Source organism: Ranitomeya variabilis, chromosome 7 (assembly GCF_051348905.1).
Source record: "Ranitomeya variabilis isolate aRanVar5 chromosome 7, aRanVar5.hap1, whole genome shotgun sequence".
In the NCBI taxonomy this organism is placed as follows: Eukaryota; Metazoa; Chordata; class Amphibia; order Anura; family Dendrobatidae; genus Ranitomeya; species Ranitomeya variabilis.
Window position 1 is genome coordinate 21,055,789 of NC_135238.1, and position 24,741 is coordinate 21,080,529.

General features: G+C 41.2%; 1 protein-coding gene across 1 annotated transcript in view; it reads left to right on the top strand.

The window, feature by feature from the left end:
- Positions 1-1,054: 1,054 nt before the first annotated feature.
- Positions 1,055-24,741, top strand: part of LOC143786175 (uncharacterized) — a 34,591-nt gene continuing 10,904 nt past the window's right edge. Inside the window, exons 1-15 of the mRNA XM_077275464.1 lie at positions 1,055-1,163; positions 1,956-2,155; positions 2,542-2,739; positions 3,657-4,069; positions 17,084-17,208; positions 18,625-18,729; positions 18,888-18,925; positions 19,732-19,750; positions 19,799-19,883; positions 20,001-20,076; positions 20,244-20,265; positions 20,350-20,380; positions 20,640-20,724; positions 24,150-24,302; positions 24,431-24,639. Of these exons, the coding sequence (XP_077131579.1) occupies positions 1,055-1,163; positions 1,956-2,155; positions 2,542-2,739; positions 3,657-4,069; positions 17,084-17,208; positions 18,625-18,729; positions 18,888-18,925; positions 19,732-19,750; positions 19,799-19,883; positions 20,001-20,076; positions 20,244-20,265; positions 20,350-20,380; positions 20,640-20,724; positions 24,150-24,302; positions 24,431-24,639 (1,868 nt within the window). The remainder of the gene's footprint in view (positions 1,164-1,955; positions 2,156-2,541; positions 2,740-3,656; positions 4,070-17,083; positions 17,209-18,624; positions 18,730-18,887; positions 18,926-19,731; positions 19,751-19,798; positions 19,884-20,000; positions 20,077-20,243; positions 20,266-20,349; positions 20,381-20,639; positions 20,725-24,149; positions 24,303-24,430; positions 24,640-24,741) is intronic.

Genomic DNA, 24,741 nt, shown 5'->3' on the forward strand with positions numbered 1-24,741 from the left:
TCCACCTGGTCAGTTCGCCTGGAAACGATCGTCACTGTGATCCAGTGGGTCCACTCCAGGAATCATAACAGAATAATCAGGCCATGGTGTTGTGAATTCTGCTCTTGGGTTCCCCCCGGTGGTTGCTGGTGGTAATGCAGTTGTCCCTGGGTTGCAATCCTGGGCAGGTGTTCCTGCTGTTTGCAGCTCTGACTGGGGTATTTAGGTGTGCAGGATTCATTAGCCCTTGCCAGTTGTCCATTGTTCTTGGAGGTTATGCATCTCTGTCTGGTTCCTCCTGCCCTGCTGCCAAATCAGCCAAGATAAGTGTCTGGTTTTGTTTCTGCTGCACACATGCGGTGTGCTTTACAATTCAGTGCTATTCATTGTTTTTTCTTGTCCAGCTTAGACTGTGTTTGGATACTTTCAGTCAAGTTGGATTCTCAGGAGATGCAGAGATACATTCCATATCTTTAGTTAGATGGTGGAATTTTTTGCATTATCTGCTGTGGATATTTTTAGGGTTTTAATACTGACCGCTTAATATTCTGTCCTATCCTTTCCTATTTAGCTAGCATGGCCTCTTTTGCTAAATCCTGATTTCTGCCTGCGTTTGTCTTTCCTCTTATACTCACAGTCAATATTTGTGGGGGGCTGCCTATCCTTTGGGGTTCTGCTCTGAGGCAAGATAGAATACCCATTTCCATCTATAGGGGTATTTAGTCCTCCGGCTGTGTCGAGGTGTCTAGGATGTGTTAGGTACACCCCACGGCTACTTCTAGTTGCGGTGTCAGTTTAGGGTTTGCGGTCAGTACAGGTTCCACCTCCTGAGAAAGTCTCATGCGGCTCCAAGGTCACCGGATCATAACACATGGACCCCGCTGGTCCCTTGGTTGCCACTCAGAAAGAGTTGGTGTACTTGCGGGAGAATCAGACGCGTATAATGTAGTTCATGAAGTCCATGGAATCTCGGTTGTCCACTTTACAGGCTTCTGCCCTGGGAATGCTTCCCAGCTCGCCAGTCTCCAACAGGAGCTAGTTTAGCAGCGTGACACCCAGACTCATATTGAGTTATATGGCTTCAGTGGATGACAGTCTGCTCTCCCTTCAGTCTGCGGCCGCAGCCTCTGCCCAAGCTCAGTCTCGTAACCCTGATCCCTCTCCGCATCCTCCACCCCGTCTTGGTAAACCACCCCGGTATAATGGTGACCGCAAGCTGTATTGGAGTTTTTTTAATCAATGCCGCCTACATTTTGAATTAATATCCCACCGATCGGGAAAAAGTGGCGTTTTTGGTATCACATTTGGAGGGCGAGGCTCTGGCCTGGGTAAATCCTTTGTGGGAACGTGATGATCCAAAAATAGCTAAAGAGGATAACCACTATATAAAACATAGCTTTTAATGTACTCAGATTAAAAATCTTGGATCCCAACAAAAACACATATATAACCAAAGACAACGTGCTCAAGTGAACCAGTGCTCAAGATAAAAAACCGGAACAGACTTACCAGTTTTATATTTTATACAGTTTAGACGGACGTATAAAGGTAATGCCTCCCAATATCCAAAAAAGTGGTGGTTCCAGAGCATGGGGCAAAGGGTGGGGGTAGGGACACTTCCACTATCTTCCCTGTAAACCCCTGTACAGCTCCTGTCCTGACAAGGACAGGCCCCAAGTGTGCCCTACTATGGACGCCCACCATACAGTCTGTAGACCCGAAAATGTCTCTTATCTCCCAACGTGTTTCAACTCCCGTGCAGGAGAATCATCAGGGGAGTCTTGAAATGAAAATGTGCCAGTGGGCTCAGTCACCAATCCAGAAGTAAAGTTCATATAGGTCCGTTCAGATAAGGTCCCGCAGTGGCTGGGCACCCTAGATAGTCAGCAAGGTTAGCTATCTCTGCAGCTAATGGTAAGTCCTCAAAATCATACTGATAGTTCATCCCATAACCTCTCAATTGTCTACCTTTTTAGAGACATTTCACGAAGTGTTTGACCAGCCTGGTCGTGTAGCCTCGGCCACTGAGGCTCTTTTTAATCTCCACCAAGGCTCCCTTACGGTTGGGCAATATGCTATTCGTTTTCGTACTCTGTCCTCGGAGCTGGGGTGGAATAACGAGGCACTGGTTGGAGCATTCTTGCGTGGGTTGTTGGGTCGATTTAAGGATGAATTGGTGGGTCAGCATACTCCAACTTCCCTGGAGGATTTGATCTCTCTGGCCACACGTATTGACCTACGTTTCCAGGAGCGCTCCGGGGAGTCCGTCCAGGAGAGGAGGTACCATCGTCCGATTTCCTCCATTAATAGATCCCTCAGCCCGCGATCTGTGGCATCCTCTTCCATTCCTGCGCCTGAACCTATGCAGGTGGATCAGGCCAAGATGGCGGATCAGCATCAGAAAGAGTGGGCTGCACAAGGACTTTGTTTTTATTGTGGTAGTGCCTCGCATTTACTCCGTTCCTGCCCCGTTCGGCCGGGAAAATCCTCCACCTAGGTCAGGTAGGAGAGGCCTCCCTGGGTTTGTGTGACTCCTCTCTAGCTTTAACTATGTCTGTCCAGATAACTTCTGTGAATGGGCGCTATTCTGGGTTGACGTATTTGGATTCGGGCACGGCAGGCAACTTCTTTAGTCTGGAGGAGGTCAAGAAGCACCAGATTCTGGTCAGGATCCTGAAGGAGCTGAGTCTGATTTCATCTGTGGATGGAAGGCCTTTACAAGAGACCGTCATGAAGGTTATGGAAGAGGTGGAGTTGCAGGTGGAGGTTCTGCATTGCGAGAGAATCGCGTTCTACGTCTTGCCCAATTTACTACATGCAATTCTTCTCGGGCAACCTTGGCTGAGAGCACATGAACCTATCCTGGACTGGCGCTCGGGGAACATTCTTCGTTGGGGTCAGCACTGCCATGATCAATGCCTGTTATCAGTTTGCCTTGCCAAAATTTCTCGTCTCATCTTCGCTCCAGTCAAAGGTCCTTCCAGTCAGCTGATTTTGAGAGCATCCATCCCACATTATTGATCCCTACAAAATCATCTTGGTGGCTCCCTTGAGGGTTGCTACCTTACCGCCGAGTAAGACATTAGTCTCTGAGAAAGACAGGGAGAGGGTGCTGCGCTGGGGACTCTTCTAAAATTGCCAGTCATGCTGGAACTAAGAAGACGTACTTCCTTATCTCTCACATCTACTGGCGGCTGTCCTTGCGCCAGGATGTCAAAGAATTTTCAGCCTCCTGTCCTTCCTGCACCTGGAACAAGATTCTGAGACAACTACCCTCTGGGGTCCTGCATCCTCTTCCCGTGCCCTCGGTTCCCTGGCGGCATATTGCTATGGACTTTGTCACCGATCTTCCTCGCTCCATGGGTTGCACAACTATCCTGGTGGTTGTGGATCAGTTTTCTAAGATGGCCCACTTTGTCTCGCTGCCTGGATTGCCCTCAGCTCCCGAGTTGGCAAGAATTTTTATTCATCACATCTTCAAATTCCATGGTTTCCCTCAACACATCGTGTCAGATAGGGGAGTCCAATTCACCTTTCGGTTTTGGAGAGCTCTCTGTAAACTTTTGAACGTGACTTTAGATTTCTCTTCAGCCTATCATCCTCAGTCCAATGGTCTGGTGGAGCGGATTAACCAGGTCTTGACCTCGTATCTCTGACATTTTTCTAATGCCCACCAGGACGATTGGGTTGACCTCCTCCATTGGGCCGAGTTTGCCTATAACATTCACTCCGGTGAGTCTTCTACCAAGTCCCCGTTCTTCATCGTCTCTGGTCAACATCCCAACCTGCCTCTTCCGGTTTTCCCTGGTTTGGGTGTGCTGGCTGCTAACTCCCTGTCCTTGGAATTCTCTAAGATTTGGGAGGAGACCAAGGATGCGCTTGAGAGGTCTTGCATTAGGATGAAAAAGCATGCTAACAAAAGGCGTTTGGATGCTCCTCCTTATCAACCCGGCGATAAGGTCTGGCTTTTGACCAAGTATATCTGTCTTAAGATTCCCTCCTATAAATTGGATCCTCGCTACATTGGTCCCTTTGAGATCCTGGCTCAAATCAATGATGTAGCCTACAAGTTGAGGTTGCCTGCCGCTCTGTATCTCCAACTCCTTCCATGTGTCTCTTCTTAAACCTGTGGTCCATATCCGCCATCATTCTTCTGTTGGTTCTTCTCCGCCACCTGTTAGCACTGATAATGTTTTTGAAGTAAGAGATATACTAGCCAGGAGAAAGGTTAGGAGGAGAACCTTCTTCTTGATTGATTGGAAGGGGTATGGGCCTGAGGAGCGGTCATGGGAACCACTGGAGAACATCAACGCTCCTCGTATCTTGAGATTTCTTTCCAGTCTTAAGAAAGGGGGATATAAGGGAGGGAGTATTATTACGACGCACTGCGATATTCACCTTGCTTCCCGGGTCCCTCGCCGTGTCCCTCCTCCTCTTCCGGGTCCTCGGCCGCGCTCAGGATCCTGCTCCCAGTGCATACGGCTAGGCCACTTAGGTTGTGGTCACGCGCACTCCCGGCTTCTTTATGATGCCGGGTTGTACTGACCCGGAAGCGCTGTCCTGCCTCTGGGTATATGAGGTCGCTTCCTGCTAGAGGAAGCGCCTGATTATTATTGTGCCTTTCCGTGCTCCCTCCAGGTCCACTTAGGTTTCTGTATGTCAGGTCCCTGTATGCTTCGAGTGTGTGCGTGCTCTGCTCTGTCCCTGCACGCTTCCAGTGCGTGCTCTGCTCTGTCCCTGTATGCTTCCAGTGCGTGCGTGCTCTGCTCAGTCCCTGTATGCTTCCAGTGCGTGCGTGCTCTGCTCAGTCCCTGTACGCTTCCAGTGCGTGCTCTGCTCCGTCCAGGATCCCCTGTGTGAACCCTGCCGTGTCCTGAGTCCTGGGTTTTCTCTGTGGCTGCTCCACCCGTCTGGTCCTCGGTGAGTACCCTGATTCTCCTCGTTGTCCTCGAGCTGCCCCTCTGGCACAAGCTATTGCGATGTATCTCCCTCCTAGGCTTGCAAAACTATTGTAGATATTGCTGCCTGTGGAGTACAATGCAAATTGGTTCCATTTCACTTTGGGCCCTAAGTAGGGGCTCGTTATTTCTTTTTTTCAACTTTGAAAATGACTGATGTTATAATGCTTCTGTAATCGAATGTTAGGGGAGTTAATTATCTAATGAAGCAGAGGGCTAATTTGGATTACACTAAATCCTTTCACCCAGCGATAGTCTGTCAACAGGAAACCTATCTAACACAGAATAAAACACTCTTGCTGAAGGAAGCTTGGATAGGTCAAAGCTTTCACACCACATATTCACATACTCAAGGGGAATAAGGGTACTAATTCATCGTAATATCCTTTTTCATTGCCAACTCACTAACATAGAATGATAATTTCCCACTAGCAAGTTTCACCCACGGTGACTGCGTTCCTTCAACAATGAGGATATTTTACATTTAGATAATAGATAGATAATAGATAGATGGATAGATAATAGATGTGGGCAGCACGGTGGCTTAGTGGTTAGCATTGCAGCGCTGGAGTCCAGGGTTCAAATCCCGCCAAGGACAACATCTGCAAGGAGATTGTATGTTCTCTCCGTGTTTGCGTGGGTTTCCTCCGGGTTCTCCGGTTTCCTCCCACATTCCAAAGACATACTGATGGGGAATTTAGATTATGAGCCACATTGGGGACAGCGATGATAATGTCTGTAAAGCGCTGCGGAATATGTTAGCGCTATATAAAGATTAAAATTTATATTATTAATAGATATAAGTTAGATAGATAAGAATATGTACCATGTTCCCATTTGTGAATGATACGTGCTCCACACCACCCATAATCCTGTGCATAAGATATTAAGGATCCTGCTTGATCTTATGAATATACAATAGATTGCATTTAATTAACATCCAATGTTCTCCACTTTCAGTGCAGAATGTTAAGAATTTTCTTTCTATCATAATAATTAGCTTACAAAAGCTAAACTCAATGTGTCCCCTGATCCACTTCCGAGCAGGGGGTGTACATAGAAATCATGAGGCCCCACAGCAGAAATCCTAATTGGGCCCTTCATAAAATAAAACAAAAAAACAAAACATATTTTTGTGGTGTCACAGAAGAGCATATTTCGCAACTTTGCAGCCCTTACAAAGTAATTTTCCTCCTTTTGAAGCCCCTTGGTGGTCCCATGAATTAAGATACCAACAAAACAGCAAAAGTGCCCCCCAAACACAGTATGATCGCTCCACAATGCATTCCTACACAATACCTTTCACACACAGTTTCAGGGCCCTAAATCACTCCCCACCATGCAAAAGTATGATACCTCACACAGTATAATGGTCCCAACATATATAAGAGCCAGCGCTAGAGCATATTTTCTACTAATGTTTTGAAAAATTATTAGAATTCCAATGGGAAATTGAGTTACAGCGATGTACTAATTTAATCTGGAACACTTATTGTTAAAGAGCAACTAAAGTTTGAATCTGATTTTATATATTTGGCAGTTACTTAAATGCCTGTAGATCAGCGAACTTCTACGTCATGAGGTCGCCACCAATCACACAATAGATCTCCGATCAATTCACAGCTCAATAATCAGGAGTACAGCTTTAATGGCAAGCATAGGCTACGAAGTCTGGGCTTTGCATTGAATCCATACCTCACAATGTGTGACTGTGCTCAGACAGGAGCTTTGTGCTCCTGTCTGCTGGGCTGTGTACTGTTTTGGGATCTAGTGAGTTAGTGAATGGGTGTCTCAGGACTTAGAACCCCACCAATCTGCAGGCATGTATAGTATCTGCCAAATATGAAAAATTCAACGTTTAGTTACTCTTTAAGGAAAGGTGCTACTCTGACTGTAAACATGGTGTATGTCCCTTTAGTTGTATTGGTATTGCAATATTACTAAGGTTTGAGGACATATTGAGCCCTGTGTGTTGATCATAAGGTATTGAAGTCCTAGAACTTGTAGATTGGAAGAAAAATATTTTGGCTGCTCTACATATTATGGCTCTCAGTTATTGAGAGGGGGAATGTCGTGGCCACTAGGGAAAGCATTTTTAGGGCCCATTCTCACCTTCCGGTATATATATAATAATAATCTTTATTTTTATATAGCCCCAACATATTCCACAGCGCTTTACAGTTTGCACACATTATCATTGTTGTCCCCAATGGGGCTCACAATCTACAATCCCTATCAGTATGTCTTTGGAGTGTGGGAGGAAACTGGAGAACCTGGAGGAAACCCACACAAATACGGGGAGAACATACAAACTCCCTGCAGATGTTGTCCTTGGTGGTGGGATTTGAATCCAGGACTCCAGCGCTGCAAGGCTGCAGTGCTATCCACTGAGCCGCCGTGCTGCCCCTGTTAAGTACATGTTGTCACCTTCTGGGTCCCGATGTGGCTGGTTCCACTTGAGGATACTCGATAGACATGCCGTCTATGGGGTGGATATTTATCAAGATACGTTGGTCAAAACAGGGATGAGGACTATCCGTGAGTCAAAGCGTAACACAAGTGTTACAGAAAGTTTTCAGGTACCTGCAGTAGTATTGCTATGCACAGAAAGTATTTCCACTTGTCTTAGTGGTTTTGCATAAATCAACTTTTTCTGCAAAACGTAAAATAAGAACCAGGGAGGAAACAAAACAAATGCGTCACGAGAAATATCAGAATGAAATATTTCCTTTAAGGCAGAAGTCCAGAAAACACGAACCCTTCAAATATTCAGTCTTACATTGAGAAGAGGCAGAGTCTTGTGTAAGTCAAAGCTAGTCACACTGCACATTTACTAAAGAGGAACGCTGTCCTGTGATTACAGAGGGACACCACTCATTAAAGGCTGCCATCAATTGGAATAAATGGTTGTCCCTTTTTTTCCCTGGCATGCCAATACTTCCATCCATGGTGTTAATAGGTAGAAGATGGCTTGTAAAAAGTTGTGCATAATTAGATCAACTTGTCTGCTTTCAAGAACTGTGCCACACTTATCTACAGGTTGTATGTGGTACTGCAGTTCAACCCCGTTCATTTCAATAGAGCTGGGCTGCAATTTATGGACTGGTGTGGTTCTGTTCTTGAAATAAAGAAGCCATATTTTCTAACTTTGTACAACCTTTTATGGCTGATGGATCCAGCTCACCAATGAGCAACCTATGGTGTTGCACCAGTTTAGGGACCCAGTTCAAAATCAGTAGCATACTGATTAGCAGATGCGCCCGGATCGCTCACAGTGTTTGTGGCCAATCACTTGACGTGGCTGGTCAATCAGTAGAGCTGGTCAGCGGAACTATAGCTGGGCAGATTTGGCTGCTACTTATGGTCCCTAGTGCGTTGTAGTCCAGTTAAAACGTTATCACCTATCCACCAGATAGGTGGTAACTTGTTGGTTGGTGGGGGTCCGACTGCTGGGCACTTTTATTCCCATTTGAATAGAGAAACAGTGCAGCATCTTCCACCGCTGCTCCGTTCATTTCTCCCTTCATATGAGTGCCTTCTTGCTGCACTATCTGCAACATAATCCCTGTTTAGTTATGATTTGAAATAGTGCTGACTACTGAGTTCCCGCTCTGTTAGATCCATGTTATAAGACAAAATTTTGCCAGATACTTACTGCTCTGGAAAGGGACCCATGAATGCTGGAGTATCGCAACATGCTTTTATACAACCTCAAGAGAGGTTTTCCCCAAGACAGCAGTGAGGCACATAGTGTGGATCGCAGCTCTAGACATCCAATCCCAGGAACGTAGTATAAGTGCAATTTCTGTGAGTCCTTTGACACTTGTTTTAGACCAGCTTGTGCACCAGCACAATAGAGTCCAAGTCTGACATGTGGTGAATGACTGGAGAGGATGGTGCAGGAGTCTCTAGAACTCAAATATCAATACCATCAGGAAGGGTTTAGACCCTTTCACATTTTGGTCTTCAAAAATGGATGAGTGGTCTGAGCTCACCTCTCACGACATGGAGGTTTTATCATGCCCGGCAAAAAACGCTCTCTCAGAACGTGTCTTCAGCACTGCTTGGGGTGTCCTGATGGATAAGCACAGTCAGCTGTCCCCTGAAAGTGTAGACCACCTAACTTTCATCAAGATTAACAAGTCATGTATCTCCAACGACTTCTGCACCTCAATTGTAGACTGTACAGACTAGTCGATGTTGTAGTTTTTAGGGTGCTGCATTGATCTTGCATAATTGCAGTTTGTGATATCTTTAGTGGGTCTTCTGTGCCTGCTGTTGCTGTGGATGTTAACACTAATTTGTGGAAATGTGAACACCCCTGGTTGGGTGTCCATCTGTTGGGTTGGCTGTAGTGGAAGACGTGTTGGTCCCTATTATACTATTTCTACTCTCGTGAAATTGATGCCACTTTGTTGGTGTCTGCCACTACTTTTTGGAAATGTGTACACTCCCGATTGGGTGTACATCTGCTGGCTTGACTGTAGTGGAAGAGATGTGACTCCGCATTATACTATTTTTACTGTGGTGATAAAGATGCCACTTTGTTGGTGTCTGCCACTAATTTTTGGAAATGTGGAGAGTCCTGATTGGGTCTTTCCCTCTGCTGGGTTGGCTGTAATGTAAGACTTGTCGGTATCCATTAAACTATTTCTACTCTGGTGAAATTGATGCCACTTTGTTGGTGTCCGCCACTAATTTTTGGAAATCTGCACACTCCTCTTTGGGACTACATCTGCTGGGTTGGCTGTAGTGGAAGATATGTCACTCCCCATTATACTATTTCTACTGTGAGATTAATGCCACTTTGTTGGTGTCTGCCCCTAACTATGTTAAATTTGCACACTCCTAGTTGTGTCTCCTTTATGTGTCTTGCTGTAGCAGTAGGGCTCCGAGACCGGCAGGCCTCCACCACCTTTGAGTCAACTATCCATGTTACTATCCTTACATTTTTCTGACAATAGTAGTCTACGAAACTGATTTTTGTGCCACCTGAGTGTGGCTGAGCTTGAAAGTGGGTTGAGCTGTTGCATGTGGTATCAGGGCTCACAGCACAGCAGGCCTACACCGATCTCCCACCCACCTCATCTTAATTTGAAGTACAATTCAAAGCTGTAAATGCTGGCCCAGACCCCGGTACCTCATGCCTGGCTTATTGCTGCCGTGCCATTCTAAAATTTGTACTGTCAGTGAATTAAGCCCACTTTCCTGTTTTTGCCTTCCATTGACTCCAATGGCATTCGGCTATGTTCGGTGAATCTGTAATCCGAACCTAACATTTAAAAATTCGCTCATCTCTACCAGGAGAGAGTCCAGGATGGGAGCTGCAACTTTTGGACAGAGGAGCAATGACGAGAGTATAATGCTTTTTTTTCCAGACTTAAAAAAATTGTGGCCGGAAGGCTGATATTTTGGTTGAGTCAAGCAAAGTGAAACGAGAAAAAAATCAGGTTCTGCAGAATCATCATGTTGCATCTGACACGGCTAACACGGTACCAAGATATATATCTTTCCTGTATCATGTTGCATCTGCAAACTGTTTACAAGATACTATTGAGGAGTTTTAATTTTCTATTATGTGGCTGCATGGTCATGTCAGGAGGCATCGTGTGACACAAAAACAATACAGAAAGAATAGAAAAAATATATTTCACTGTCGCCCCATACTCTGGTCAGTGTACAATGTATCAGTTTTGGCTGGAGTGTTCTTGTGGTGCTAGTTAGAAACTGTCAGTAAGCTACTGTTGATGGATCTTGCACTTGTATTGGAGCGCCCCAAGGGCAGCGGGGTACTCAGTACCGGGTCCTTCGGTTCACAGGAGGATGTCACGGTGGCTGACCCAGCCCGTGGCCCTGAGAAGTCCATGTAAAAGGGAAAGGTCTTTAAAGGGATAGAGTTTATGTTCGTGACACCACCTGTGGTATTCGGTCAGGGTGACCAACGCTGCTTTAAGGGGTCGGCTGGGGTGATGTTACGGCAGCTAGATGGTATACCTTCCCACAGGTGAAGTATGTCCCCAGGGCTTCCCGGTGTGTAGATGGTGGTATGGTGAATGGCACAGTGAAGAACGAGGACACAGGGTTGCAGTCTCTTTACCTTTACTGAAGACTTCAGCATCCACAGTCCAGGGCACCAGATCACAGGGCAGGCAGAGTCCGGTCGGTTTGGAGGCAAGTCCAGAGTTCCCTTAACAAGGTGGAAATCAGTAGTCTTCCCTTGCGCTGCGGTGGTGTAGCCCCTTACTGCCTATGGCTTCACATAATGGTCTCACAGATGCAATGTTTCGCTCTCTCTGTCTCCCATATAGGATAGGACAAAACCCATATGACTGGTGACTTGAGCCTGTTTATAGGGTTTCTTAGATAACCCGGCTCTGTAGGTGTCACCGTGCCTCCTGGGTGAAGGTGCGCACAGGTAACCTGCAATTAGCTGTCCTGCCGGTCTCTGAAATAAGGCGTAGAGGTCCTTACTCCCTCGGTGTTCCGGCTACCGGGATGTTGTGCCTCAGAAGGAGACAGCTTGAGTGGGGCTGGTCCCCTTCTGGTATACTCTCCTTTGCTTCTACTTCATTCACGCTCGAGCAATACAATTCTGCCTTTCAATGTCTCTTTCTGGGAACTGCAGCTCTGAGGGCATGCACAGCTCCTTTAACCTTCCATCCTCCTCAGACTACTGTCCGGAACTCCCTCCAGAACTCCTGTCTGGAACTGACTCCTTTCTGGAACTGACTAACTTTCCCTACAGACTACCAGTTATATATATATGGGGAGTGACCTAATAAATAGGAGCAGGGGCTCCCCCTGGTGGCCTGGAGTGTGAAATGTGTTGCATGTTTGTGATACCTGGATGCAGTTATCCTTCTTTGCCTCCAAACATAGCATCACTCTCCCCGAGAGGAAAGCAATACCACTGCGACGACCAGGACCCTGGGGCGCCGCAGTATTATGTAACTGACTAGCCTGCAAAGGTCTTTGGTCCTGATTCATCAATGCTGTATCTACAGTTTTCTGGAGTAATTGGAGTATACTCTATACCTTTTGTGTCACTTTTTGTTAAGTATTCTTTCTTTTCAAGTCTTTTTTCGACAACTTATATCTAGATTTTTTAGACAGACACATAAAATGCAACTTTTACCAATTGTTGCATTTTTTTGCGCATCTCACTCCATTTCCTGCTTGTGGAATGGTTTGAGCCACGCACAGATCCGGTCGGAGCAGCTGCACATGTACAAAAATGAAGGGAGAAATGATCCAGCGGGAATAATGGCTTTCTTTTAAAAGTAAAACTTAGCTTTTATTCAAGTATAAAAAAACTCTAAAAGTACAGGCAATGTAGTATAAAATACTGTTAACAGGATCTATTCGTTTCGACAATTTATCTTACTCATGGTCTGCGACCAAGACAGATTGTACATTTGGAGTATTTCATACTTGAATACATGCTAATTTTTAATTTAAAAGAAAAACCCTCTCTCTCGCTGGATCGTTTCTCCCTAGATTTTTCACTTTGACACATTTTTAGACAAACTTTTTAAAAGACTATGCAACTTTGGTGCTAATAAGTCACAAATATTTAAAGACAAAAATAAAGAGCATTTTTGATTTTGCACCAAATTCATGAATCGCATGCACCATTTAGAAGAGCTTGGCAAAAAAATGTCCACGTATACAATAATAGAAATTAAGATAACTGACATCAAGTAATCGTAAATGATGAATCCAGCCCTTGGTGATCTATATTCAATATTTTAGCTGATTTTACCGTAAAGGCATTTTCCTAGAGTGTAATAAAGTGGCCCTTGTCACGTAATTCAAATGGCAGTCAGTCCTAGTTACGTGTTATGATTGACTGCAGTCTGAAAAAATAAAGCTCTCGAGACCTGGGTCTCAATTGACAGAGGAGCTGTATCATAAACACCCATACCTCATTGAGTTGAGGAGAAGAGCTGTGAGATTAGAATAAATAAATATTTTCCTTGACGGAGCACAAAGGATTTTTTTCTTAGTCTTAGTCCTCCATGCAGCCGAAGAGAAGATTTATTTCTTCTCCTGTCACAACCCTTCTTTGACAGCTCACCAGTATGTGTGCTAACAATACAGCTCCTCTGTCAGTTGGGACACCGCTGCGGGAACAGAGTTTTCCTTCACACTGCAGCCCGTCCTGAAGTTTGAATTACGAGTTGGGTGCCATTAATTACATTATTGGAGAACCCCTTTAAGTTATATATTCAATAGCTGTTGGCCAAATGCTCATTCAGCCATGTGTTCTGAATAAGAAGGAATAAACTGCTGTTATATGCTTTTTAACATGGATTAAGTCCTTTGAGAAATAAAATGAGTCGCCCGCCAGGGCCGTGGGGTACCCGGTACCAGGTCCAGTGTTCACAGGGGGATGTCACGGTGGCGACCCGTCCGTGGCCCTGGGCGCCCATGTAAAAGGGAAATTGAATAAAGTTTATGTTCGTGACGCCACCTGTGGTATTCGGTCAGGGTGACCGTCGCTGCTTTAAGGGGTTCTCTGGGGTGATGTTATGGCAGCTAGATGGTATACCTTCCCACAGGTGAAGTGTATCCCCAGGCTCCCGGTGTGTAGATGGAAGATGGTGAATGGTGCAGTAAAGAATGAGGACACAGGTTTGCAGTCTGTTTACCTGGTTTACTCAAGAATTCAGGCAGCCACAGTCCAGGGCTCCAGATCACAGGGCAGGCAGAGTCTGGCCAGCTTGGAAGCAAATCCAGAGTTCCCCTTTACCAGGTGGAGTTAAAAGCCTTCCTCTAGCGCGGGGGTGTTGTAGTCCCTTACTGCCTATAGCTTCTGATAAGGTCCTCACAGTTCTTCTCTCTGTCCCCCATATAGGATAGGACATAAACCTGTATGACAGGTAACTCGAGCCTTTTTACAGGGACTCTATCACGCCCCAGGCTCTATGTGCTACTGTGTCTTCAGGTGTGTGTAGCGGACAGGTAACTTGCAGTTCAGCTGTCCTGCCGGTCTCTGCTGTAAGTCGTAGAGTCCCTTACAACCTCGGTATTCGGGCTACTGGTTATCTGCGCATCAGAGGGAGGCAGCTTGTTCGCAGCTGGTCTTCCCTGATCTCTCCTGTGCTTCGCTCACCGAATGATGTTCTTTCCTTCTGTATATCTCTTTCTCCAGGGGCTGTAGTACCTCGGACTACAGGACCCCTTCAGACCTTCTGACACTCTATGTCGGTCTGCCCTCTCCTCTGTCTCTCTGACAGGAACTCACTAGCTTTCCCTCCAAACCACAAAATATATAGGGGAATCATCTAGGAATAGTATCAAAAACGCCCCCTTGTGGCCTGGAGTGTGAACATGTTGTGTGTATGGTGATTACTTGATAAAAGATATCCTTCATCGCTTCCAAACGTAACATCACTCTCCATGTGAGGAAAGCAATGTTACTGTGACGACCAGGACCCTGGGGTGCCACAAAACATTGGGCATGTTATAAACTGGCAATTCACTTTTTTTTGCCCCTGGTACAGGTCAAGTCAACTTTGGACGAACATTAAATACAAATTTGATGGAAGACTGCTCCTGTCAAAAGTAGCAGGTTTGACTGATCGAAGTCTAATGTGTGTGGCTAAAAAAATGAACGTTCCAAGAAACTGCTAAAACAAAACCTCCTGTTGATGGAACTTTAATCTGTATAACATAAATGATGTATATTGGCACCATGTTGTGATAGAGCCCTGTGTCTCACTGGCTGATTACACATAGTACTCCTATTTCTACGAGCTCATTATCACATGAATTGCAAAGTATGCATATCTTAGTCAAGTTATTCGGTTAATCATTTATGAATAAGGTATTAATATGTAGATTAATTTCAGAGATATGGATTTTGTAGGCAACTTCAAACAATTAAAAGCTTTAGGTCACTCTAATAGAGTGGGAAATAGCAATGGAGGAAAAAGGGGCAGCTCTAAAGAAGAACTGTAGTAGGCATGCAGAAAATAGGATGATTGTAGGACCATAGAGTTAAGGAGGTTGTAAGAAACAGGAGAACAATACAAAGAAGAGATGAGCATTATGTTTTCTATTGATTTCACAAAATGGAAATATCTAAAATATAACGAAGCCAGAGCTGTACTTTGCCTTTTTTTCATGTAGGGCCAAGGTTTAGTTTGCCGCCCTCAACTCTGTACCTGTAAAGCATAGCCAAGGCAAAGTGGCTCGTTGATGCTCCCTTGGACTCCTGGGTAGATGCCCCATTTGCCCTGCTCCCTCTATCTATGTCCTAGCGTCACGTTTCTGTTTAATTTAATTAATGCATTATAAAACTTATATAAAAAAAATAAAAGAAGAACATACAGTACACAAGAAAGGGATTTTAAATAAACAGCAAGTAGGATAGAGGACCATAGGATTGAAAATAACTCACTAATTACTGGGAGTCCGACTGCTGGAACTTCTAAGAATGGAGCTCCGGAACCTCGAGAACAAGGCTTAGTAGAGCCCCTATCTTGAATAAAGAGGTCCACATGCTCGGTCTTCACGTCATTTATTTTCTGGACTGTCAGAAATAATTGAGTGCTGTATTCAGGTTTTCCCATTAAGCTTTTCTGTGGCCTAGATTGACCTAACATTTAAAATTCATAAATTTAATACAAAATATTTATACATGTTAAATTTATAAAAATATAAGGGATCTTTTGTTTCGCACTCACAACGTCCACTACATGTGTCCAGCGTGGGTGGTCACACATGCTCAGTCACATCACTTGGATTCTCTTATACTTATCGTTAGAGTAATTACACATTCAGCCTAATATAATCGGAGCACTACAAGAAGAAAAGGTCCAATAGTAGAAAATAGTGATGGCAAATTGTATACAGGGCAGCTATATATACAGGGTGGGCCATTTATATGGATACACCTAAATAAAATGGGAATTGTTGGTGATATCAACTTCCTGTTTGTGGCACATTAGTACATGGGAGGGGGAAAACTTTTCAAGATGGGTGGTAACTATGGCGGCCATTTTGAATTCGGCCATTTTGGATCCAACTTTATTTTTTCCAAAGGAAGAGGGTCATGTGACACATCAAACTTATTGAGAATTTCACAAGAAAATCAATGGTGTGCTTGGTTTTAATGTAACTTTATTGTTTCATGAGTTATTTACAAGTTTCTCCTTGTTTACAGCCATTGACATGTCGCAGAAGTTAACACGTGAGGAGCGGATAGAAATTGTGTTGATGTCTGGTGAACACAGTACCCAAGGATGACCCAGATTGGCGCGCTGAATTTGCAGAATGGGCAAAACAAAAATTGGAACAGGACCCTCAGTTTACTCAGAGCATTATGTTCATTGATGAGGCCAACTTTTTTGGGTGGGCCATTTATATGGATACATCTAAGTAACATGGTAATGGTGACAGCTTTCTTGCATAGGGTGGAAATCTTCTGCAATGACCTGGGTACTGCGTTCACCAGACATCAACACAATTTCTATCCGCTCCTCATGTGTTAACCTCTGCGACATGTCAACGGCTGTAAACAAAGAGAAACTTGTAAATAACTCATGATAGAATAAAGTTACATTAAAACCAAGCACACCATTGTTTTTCCTGTGAAATTCTCAATAAGTTTGGAGTGTCACATGACCCTCTTCCCATTGGAAAAAATAAAGATGGATCCAAAATGGCCGACTTCAAAATGGCCACCATCTTGAAAAGTTTCCTCCCTCCCATATACTAATGTGCCACAAACAGGAAGTTGATATCACCAACCATTCCCATTTTATTTAGGTGTATCCATATACATGGCCCACCCTGTATATATATATATATATATTTTTTTTTGCGGGGGGAGGGTGTAAAATTCACAGCGAATATGAGTTATTCACTAGTAATGGGACATAAACTTAATAGTGTCAATACCAATAATATATACTGCTACTTATGATGATAAACAAAGTGTCCCCTTTGTGTGGAATGCAATGCTCCACTTTCGTTAATTGACCTTTAATTTTAACCCCTCAGGTACAGGGTAGGGACAGAGAAATGTACCTTAGGCCAGAGAATGTCCTCTGATGTGTCTTACGGACACATGCAAGGAATGCAGTGACACACCGAACAGCCTCTAGATGGGATGGGTCCTTTGACTGATGTCCAAATAGCTGGCAGCATAACTCACCTGCAAATCTGAGCCTTAAGACAGCCTATAAGTACTGCTTCCATCCGAGCCCTTCACCAGTGTTCACCTTAAGGTTCCAAGGACAGGTGTGTGGAGGAAACACCGAAAGTAAGTGATCTGAACTCATGTATTTAGTTAAGAGCTGGGTTCTACCGCAAACAGATGGATGATAATCAAACAACTTTATTTAGATTCCTATTATGTCAATTTCAATTTTTTAAAATTGTAAATATTTTGAAAATTAGAAATATGATAATAACATCTGAAGGCTTGAACACTTGCTTCTACTAGTTGTTAGATAATCTTTACTAATATTCTAAGTGCTTAAATGAACGTTTCCGAGATTGATACTATGTCGGCACGAGCAAAAAAGGAAGTGGACTAATTGGATCATTGTTATAGATTTTTTTTTAAGTTATAGAGTAGAAGATCTTAAAGTCGAGGAATCTGAAAATATTTTTAAAGGGGTCATTCACCATATTGCTTTAGATATTTTTGGTCATATATTCACTTTTATGTATCACTAAGGTCAACCCAAGGGGACGAAGTGTTGGCACAAAGTCAATTATTTATTTTAGGGTTAATCTTACCGTATAAGATTTTTTTTTTTTAAAGGGTCATTCCCATTTTTACTTTAGATACTTTTGTGTCATACGTATATATATATATATATATATATATATATATATATATATATATATAATGTGTATATATTCACCTTTATGTACCAATCATTCGAATCAACCCAGGAGGATCAGGTATCGGCCCAAAGTTATTCTTCATTCTTCGGGGAGGGTTTTCTAGTTATCAAATACACTATAGAACAATTTGGGACCTTGAAGGACCCTAGCAGAAATAATGCTTGATGTTACTTACATGAATGCTCGGCTTATATATTAAGAATCTGTAACTACTACCCCACCTTTAAGGTTGGCGTAAAACCTTTAGAAACTTTATGGGAAAGGTCTTATTACATTCAATATGTATCTCTCTAAAGAAAGTTCTATACTCATAAGAATGAAGTGAAGGAACCTTGGTTGGGTCCCTCAAGGTCTCATCTTATTCATTCTTTGTCGTTGCTACTTTGAGTTCTAGTTAATTGCTGTTTATTAATTGAGGTTCTGGCAAAAACATCAAAATTAATGAATATATGTATCTATATCATATCATCTATATCAGCATATCATCTATATCAGCAATTACCTGTCGGTAGACTTTGTTTCTGGAATGTGCGAAGGTTTACTCTACTTATTAGATTTAATAATAATAATAATAATAATTTTATTTATATAGCGCCAACATATTCCGCAGCGCTTTACAACTTATAGAGGGGACTTATACAGACAATAGACATTACAGCATAACAGAAATCACAGTTCAAAACAGATACCAGTAGGAATGAGGGCCCTGCTCGCAAGCTTACAATCTATGAATTTTTAATTAGATTCACTTTAGATGATAATCTAATCTGATAATTAAGGTAATTATACTGATTAACGGGCTATAATTGTGTTTACTCTACAGAAGGAACGGAACCAAAGTTTTCACCGGACAGCCAGATGTCTGGAACGATGGGGAGGAAAGGGGTACTATCCGTTTTGGTAATAATAGCTGGCCTCCTGCTGTCGGGTAAGTAAGCACAATGTTTTTGAACACTATTTTTTGGGGTGAAAAACCAATAGGAAAAGAGCACCACAAAAATATATTATAGCTTCAAAGTGCTCATGTCAAAATCAAGATCATGAAAAATATATAAAAAATAAAATAATTGTTTCCCTTATATTTAGATCATGGAGCAAAAGGACAAACCACTGGGCCTCAAAATGTAAGTATGACACAAAAAAAGTACTTTTTTTCTAAATTTATTTCCCACATAAAGGACCTATGGGTCTTATCCTAGTGTCTTTATGTGATCAATTTACCCCCCCCCCCCCCCCCCCCCCGCAAAAAGAAATAAAAAAATAAAATAAAATGTAATATTGAATAATTGAATAAAAATTCAGTGGAAAAAAAATCAGCAAAAATAGGACAGTTTTGACAGTTGGTATTTTCCCACAAAAACACTGTCAATTGCCATATGCTTCATATCACAGTGTTTTGCATGTTTTGGTAAAAATAATTAATTGGAAAAAAAACAAAAATAATTCTTTTACCTCGGGGGAACAAAGCAAATTTGAAAGAATGTTGCTACACCCTTTGGCATAAATACTGTACAGTTTTGAGATGCCTTCAGTGTATTTGCACAATTGATACAGTAAAAGGAAAGGTCTTATTTTAACGAACACACCCAACGTCCATGGGTTCACTAGAGTGTATTTTACAGAAGCAGCACTTATTAAAGGAACGTTAGGAATTCTTTACAACACTCTTTTCATTAATTATAATTTATAAGACAATATATACTGTAGACTTATTGTATGTTAAAAGTGCGGTAAATATTGTTATCGACTAAGAAAATGCACAAATTATATTGTAAAACTTTTTTTTAAAGTTTTTTTTTTTTCGCCACCCAGTGGTCATGAGTGGTGCTACACAGCTATTATATGCCACTAAAAAGAGCAATCTAATATAACACTAGTATTAATATTAGCAATGTTTTTATTTTCCTTGTTCTCTTCTAACACTTTACAGCTAAGTGAGGCTCAAGAGTCAACGACGGCACCGACACCGGCACCGACAACAACGAAGGCACCGGCGACAACGACGGCACCGACGACAACGAAGGCACCGGCGACAACGACGGCACCGGCGACAACGACGACAACGACGGCACCGGCGACAACGACGGCACCGACGACAACGAAGGCACCGGCGACAACGACGGCACCGGCGACAACGACGACAACGACGGCACCGGCGACAACAACGGCACTGGCGCAAACGACGGAACCGATGACAAAGACGGCACCGATGACGGTGGAACCATTAGTATTCGAATCAACAACAACAGTAGGATCTGTTTTGGGCAGTCAATCGGTAAGCACTTTGATTTTTCACTAACTCTTAGAGTCAAACAGAATAAGTTATTGTTTAACCTCAGTTCCTAGATAAATAAATGGATAAATACATAGATAATAGATAGATAAATAGATAAATAGATGGATAATTTTCTGACAGTTTTTCTTACTTTTCTATTAATTTAGTGCCCTTCATACACACAAAATCGTAAGTATTCCTATCCTTACATTACTATCTAATCAGGATTACGCTTTAACCCATATCTAATTGTCTTTTTTCCCGGCCCAACAGGTGAAGCTATCTGTAGCTCAGTGAGTGGAACGTAAGTAACATTTTTCATAAAACTTTTATGATGATATTTTATACATAGCAATAATTAAATAGTGCACTATCCATAAGCCAAATTATTATATACAATGATATCAGTCACTTTACTATAGAATTCTGTGCTTTTGTGACAAAAACTAACTTATAAAAAATGTGAGGCTTTAGCTCATAGCATCTGATTCAATCTTCCCAGAGAAATGAACGGGCAATTTCTATTACAGTCTCCTAATTTATGTGCTTCTTTTTATCTGCAGTTCTGATATTACGGCTTACTTGAATTCTGGATCAGATTTATCAGATGTTTGCTCACATTCCATGCTACAGTATGGTTGTGCACAAGTAAGCTTTTTTATTTTTATTTTTTGTTTTAAAACCACCTTGATACACAAGAATATAACTACTATAATACTGCTATGTACAAGAATATAACTACTATAATACTGTCCCTATACAAGAATAAAGCTACTATAATACTGCCCCTATGTACAAGAATATAACTACTATAATACTGCCCCTATGTACAAGAATATAACTACTATAATACTGCCCCTATGTACAAGAATATAACTACTATAATACTGCTCCTATGTACAAGACTATAACTACTATAATACTGCTCCTATGTACAAGAATATAACTACTATAATACTGCTCCTATGTACAAGAATATAACTACTATAATACTGCTCCTATGTACAAGACTATAACTACTATAATACTGCTCCTATGTACAAGAATATAACTACTATAATACTGCCCCCTATGTACAAGAATATAACCACTATAATACTGCCCCTATGTACAAGAATATAACTACTATAATACTGCCCCTATGTACAAGAATATAACTACTATAATACTGCCCCTATGTACAAGAATATAACTACTAGAATACTGTCCCTATGTACAAGAATATAACTACTATAATACTGCCCCTATGTACAAGAATATAAATACTATAATACTGCCCCTATGTACAGGAATATAACTACTATAATACTGCTCCTATGTACAAGAATATAACTACTATAATACTGCCCCTATGTACAAGAATATAAATACTATAATACTGCCCCTATGTACAGGAATATAACTGCTATAATACTGCCCCTATGTACAAGAACATAACTACTATAATACTGCTCCTATGTACAAGAATATAACTACTATAATACTGCCCCTATGTACAAGAATATAACTACTATAATACTGCCCCTATGTACAAGAATATAACTACTATAATACTGCCCCCTATGTACAAGAATATAACTACTATAATACTGCCCCTATGTACAAGAATATAACTACTATAATACTGCCCCTATGTACAAGAATATAACTACTATAATACTGCCCCTATGTACAAGAATATAACTACTAGAATACTGCTCCTATATACAAGAATATAACTACTATAATACTGCTCCTATGTACAAGAATATAACTACTATAATACTGCCCCTATGTACAGGAATATAACTGCTATAATACTGCCCCTATGTACAAGAACATAACTACTATAATACTGCTCCTATGTACAAGAATATAACTACTATAATACTGCCCCTATGTACAAGAACATAACTACTATAATACTGCTCCTATGTACAAGAATATAACTACTATAATACTGCTCCTATGTACAAGAATATAACTACTATAATACTGCCCCTATGTACAAGAACATAACTACTATAATACTGCTCCTGTGTACAAGAATATAACTACTATAATACTGCTCCTATGTACAAGAATATAACTACTATAATACTGCTCCTATGTATAAGAACATAACTACTATAATACTGCTCCTGTGTACAGGAATATAACTACTATAATACTGCCCCTATGTACAAGAATATAACTGCTATAATACTGCCCTCTATGTACAAGAATATAACTAATATAATACTGCCCCTATGTACAAGAATATAACTACTATAATACTGCTCCCTATGTACAAGAATATAACTACTATAATACTGCCCCTATGTACAAGAATATAACTACTATAATACTGCTCCTATGTACAAGAATATAACTACTATAATACTGCCCCTATGTACAAGAATATAAATACTATAATACTGCCCCTATGTACAGGAATATAACTACTATAATACTGCCCCTATGTACAAGAACATAACTACTATAATACTGCTCCTGTGTACAAGAATATAACTACTATAATACTGCCCCTATGTACAAGAATATAACTACTATAATACAGCTCCTGTGTACAAGAATATAACTACTATAATACTGCTCCTATGTACAAGAATATAACTACTATAATACTGCCCCTATGTACAAGAATATAACTGCTATAATACTGCCCTCTATGTACAAGAATATAACTACTATAATACTGCCCCTATGTACAAGAATATAACTACTATAATACTGCTCCCTATGTACAAGAATATAACTACTATAATACTGCCCCTATGTACAAGAATATAACTACTATAATACTGCTCCTATGTACAAGAATATAACTACTATAATACTGCTCCTATGTACAAGAATATAACTACTATAATACTGCTCCTATGTACAAGAATATAACTACTATAATACTTCCCCCTATGTACAAGAATATAACTACTATAATACTGCCCCTATGTACAAGAATATAACTACTATAATACTGCTCCTATGTACAAGAATATAACTACTATAATACTGCCCCTATGTACAAGAATATAACTGCTATAATACTGCCCTCTATGTACAAGAATATAACTACTATAATACTGCCCCTATGTACAAGAATATAACTACTATAATACTGCTCCCTATGTACAAGAATATAACTACTATAATACTGCCCCTATGTACAAGAATATAACTACTATAATACTGCCCCTATGTACAAGAATATAACTACTATAATACTGCTCCTATGTACAGGAATATAACTACTATAATACTGCTCCTATGTACAAGAATATAACTACTATAATACTGCCTCCTATGTACAAGAATATAACTACTATAATACTGTCCCTATGTACAAGAATATAACTACTATAATACTGCCCCTATGTACAAGAATATAACTACTATAATACTGCTCCTGTGTACAAGAATATAACTACTATAATACTGCCCCTATGTACAAGAATATAACTACTATAATACTGCTCCTATGTACAAGAATATAACTACTATAATACTTCCCCTATGTACAAGTATATAACTACTATAATACTGCCCCTATGTACAAGAATATAACTACTATAATACTGCTCCTATGTACAAGAATATAACTACTATAATACTTCCCCTATGTACAAGTATATAACTACTATAATACTGCCCCCTATGTACAAGAATATAATTACTATAATACTGCCCCTATGTACAAGAATATAACTACTATAATACTGCCCCTATGTACAAGAATATAACTACTATAATACTGCTCCTATGTACAAGAACATAACTATAATACTGCCCCTATGTACAAGAATATAACTACTATAATACTGCCCCTATGTACAAGAATATAACTACTATATTACAGCTCCTGTGTACAAGAATATAACTACTATAATACTGCTCATATGTACAAGAATGTAACTACTATAATACTGCCCCCTATGTACAAGAATATAACTACTATAATACTGTCTCTTGTTGTACAACAATAAAACTACTACTATAACTAAGTATATTTTCTGAATCTAACTCATAGACAGTCATACGATGCTCCTCATTAATGATTGCTTGAAATTATCTTTTTGCTTTCTTCTCCGTAGATTGGAGGCCTCCCAGCTACCACCTATGCCGCAATCCTTGGATGTTACCTTCCTGGTAACACGACTGTCACATCACAGGAGGCCTTCGCTTTGATCATCTCACAAATATCTCTGGACACTCTTGGGGCCACCGTAAACATACTCAATAACCAAGTAAGCACATCTACATCCAGTAAGGACGCAGCAGTTGCCTAGAATATGATAGCAGTTGCATTTTTTCCTGACCACCACACTGCAGTGCAACATATCCCTTTATTTAGTTTTGAATCTTCATATTTCAGATCCCTTCTGCTGACATATCAGAAGACAACAGAAAGTATTTTCTGAATTCATTATGGGAAAACATGTCTGAAAATCCCGAAAATCTTACTCCAGGTTTTTTAGCAACGTGGTTCACAGAAAAATTATACCCGTATATTCCTAGCATTGACGGAGATATTCTGGACTGCATAACTTCCTTGTCTATTTCATGTGACAGCTTTGAGAGCATGTAAGTATAGTGAGTCCATGATAAGTTGAGAACCCCAAGTTCTCAAGTTCTTAGTAAGTTATTGTTTTCGATGAAAACATGGCAAATTCTATCCTAAAATTC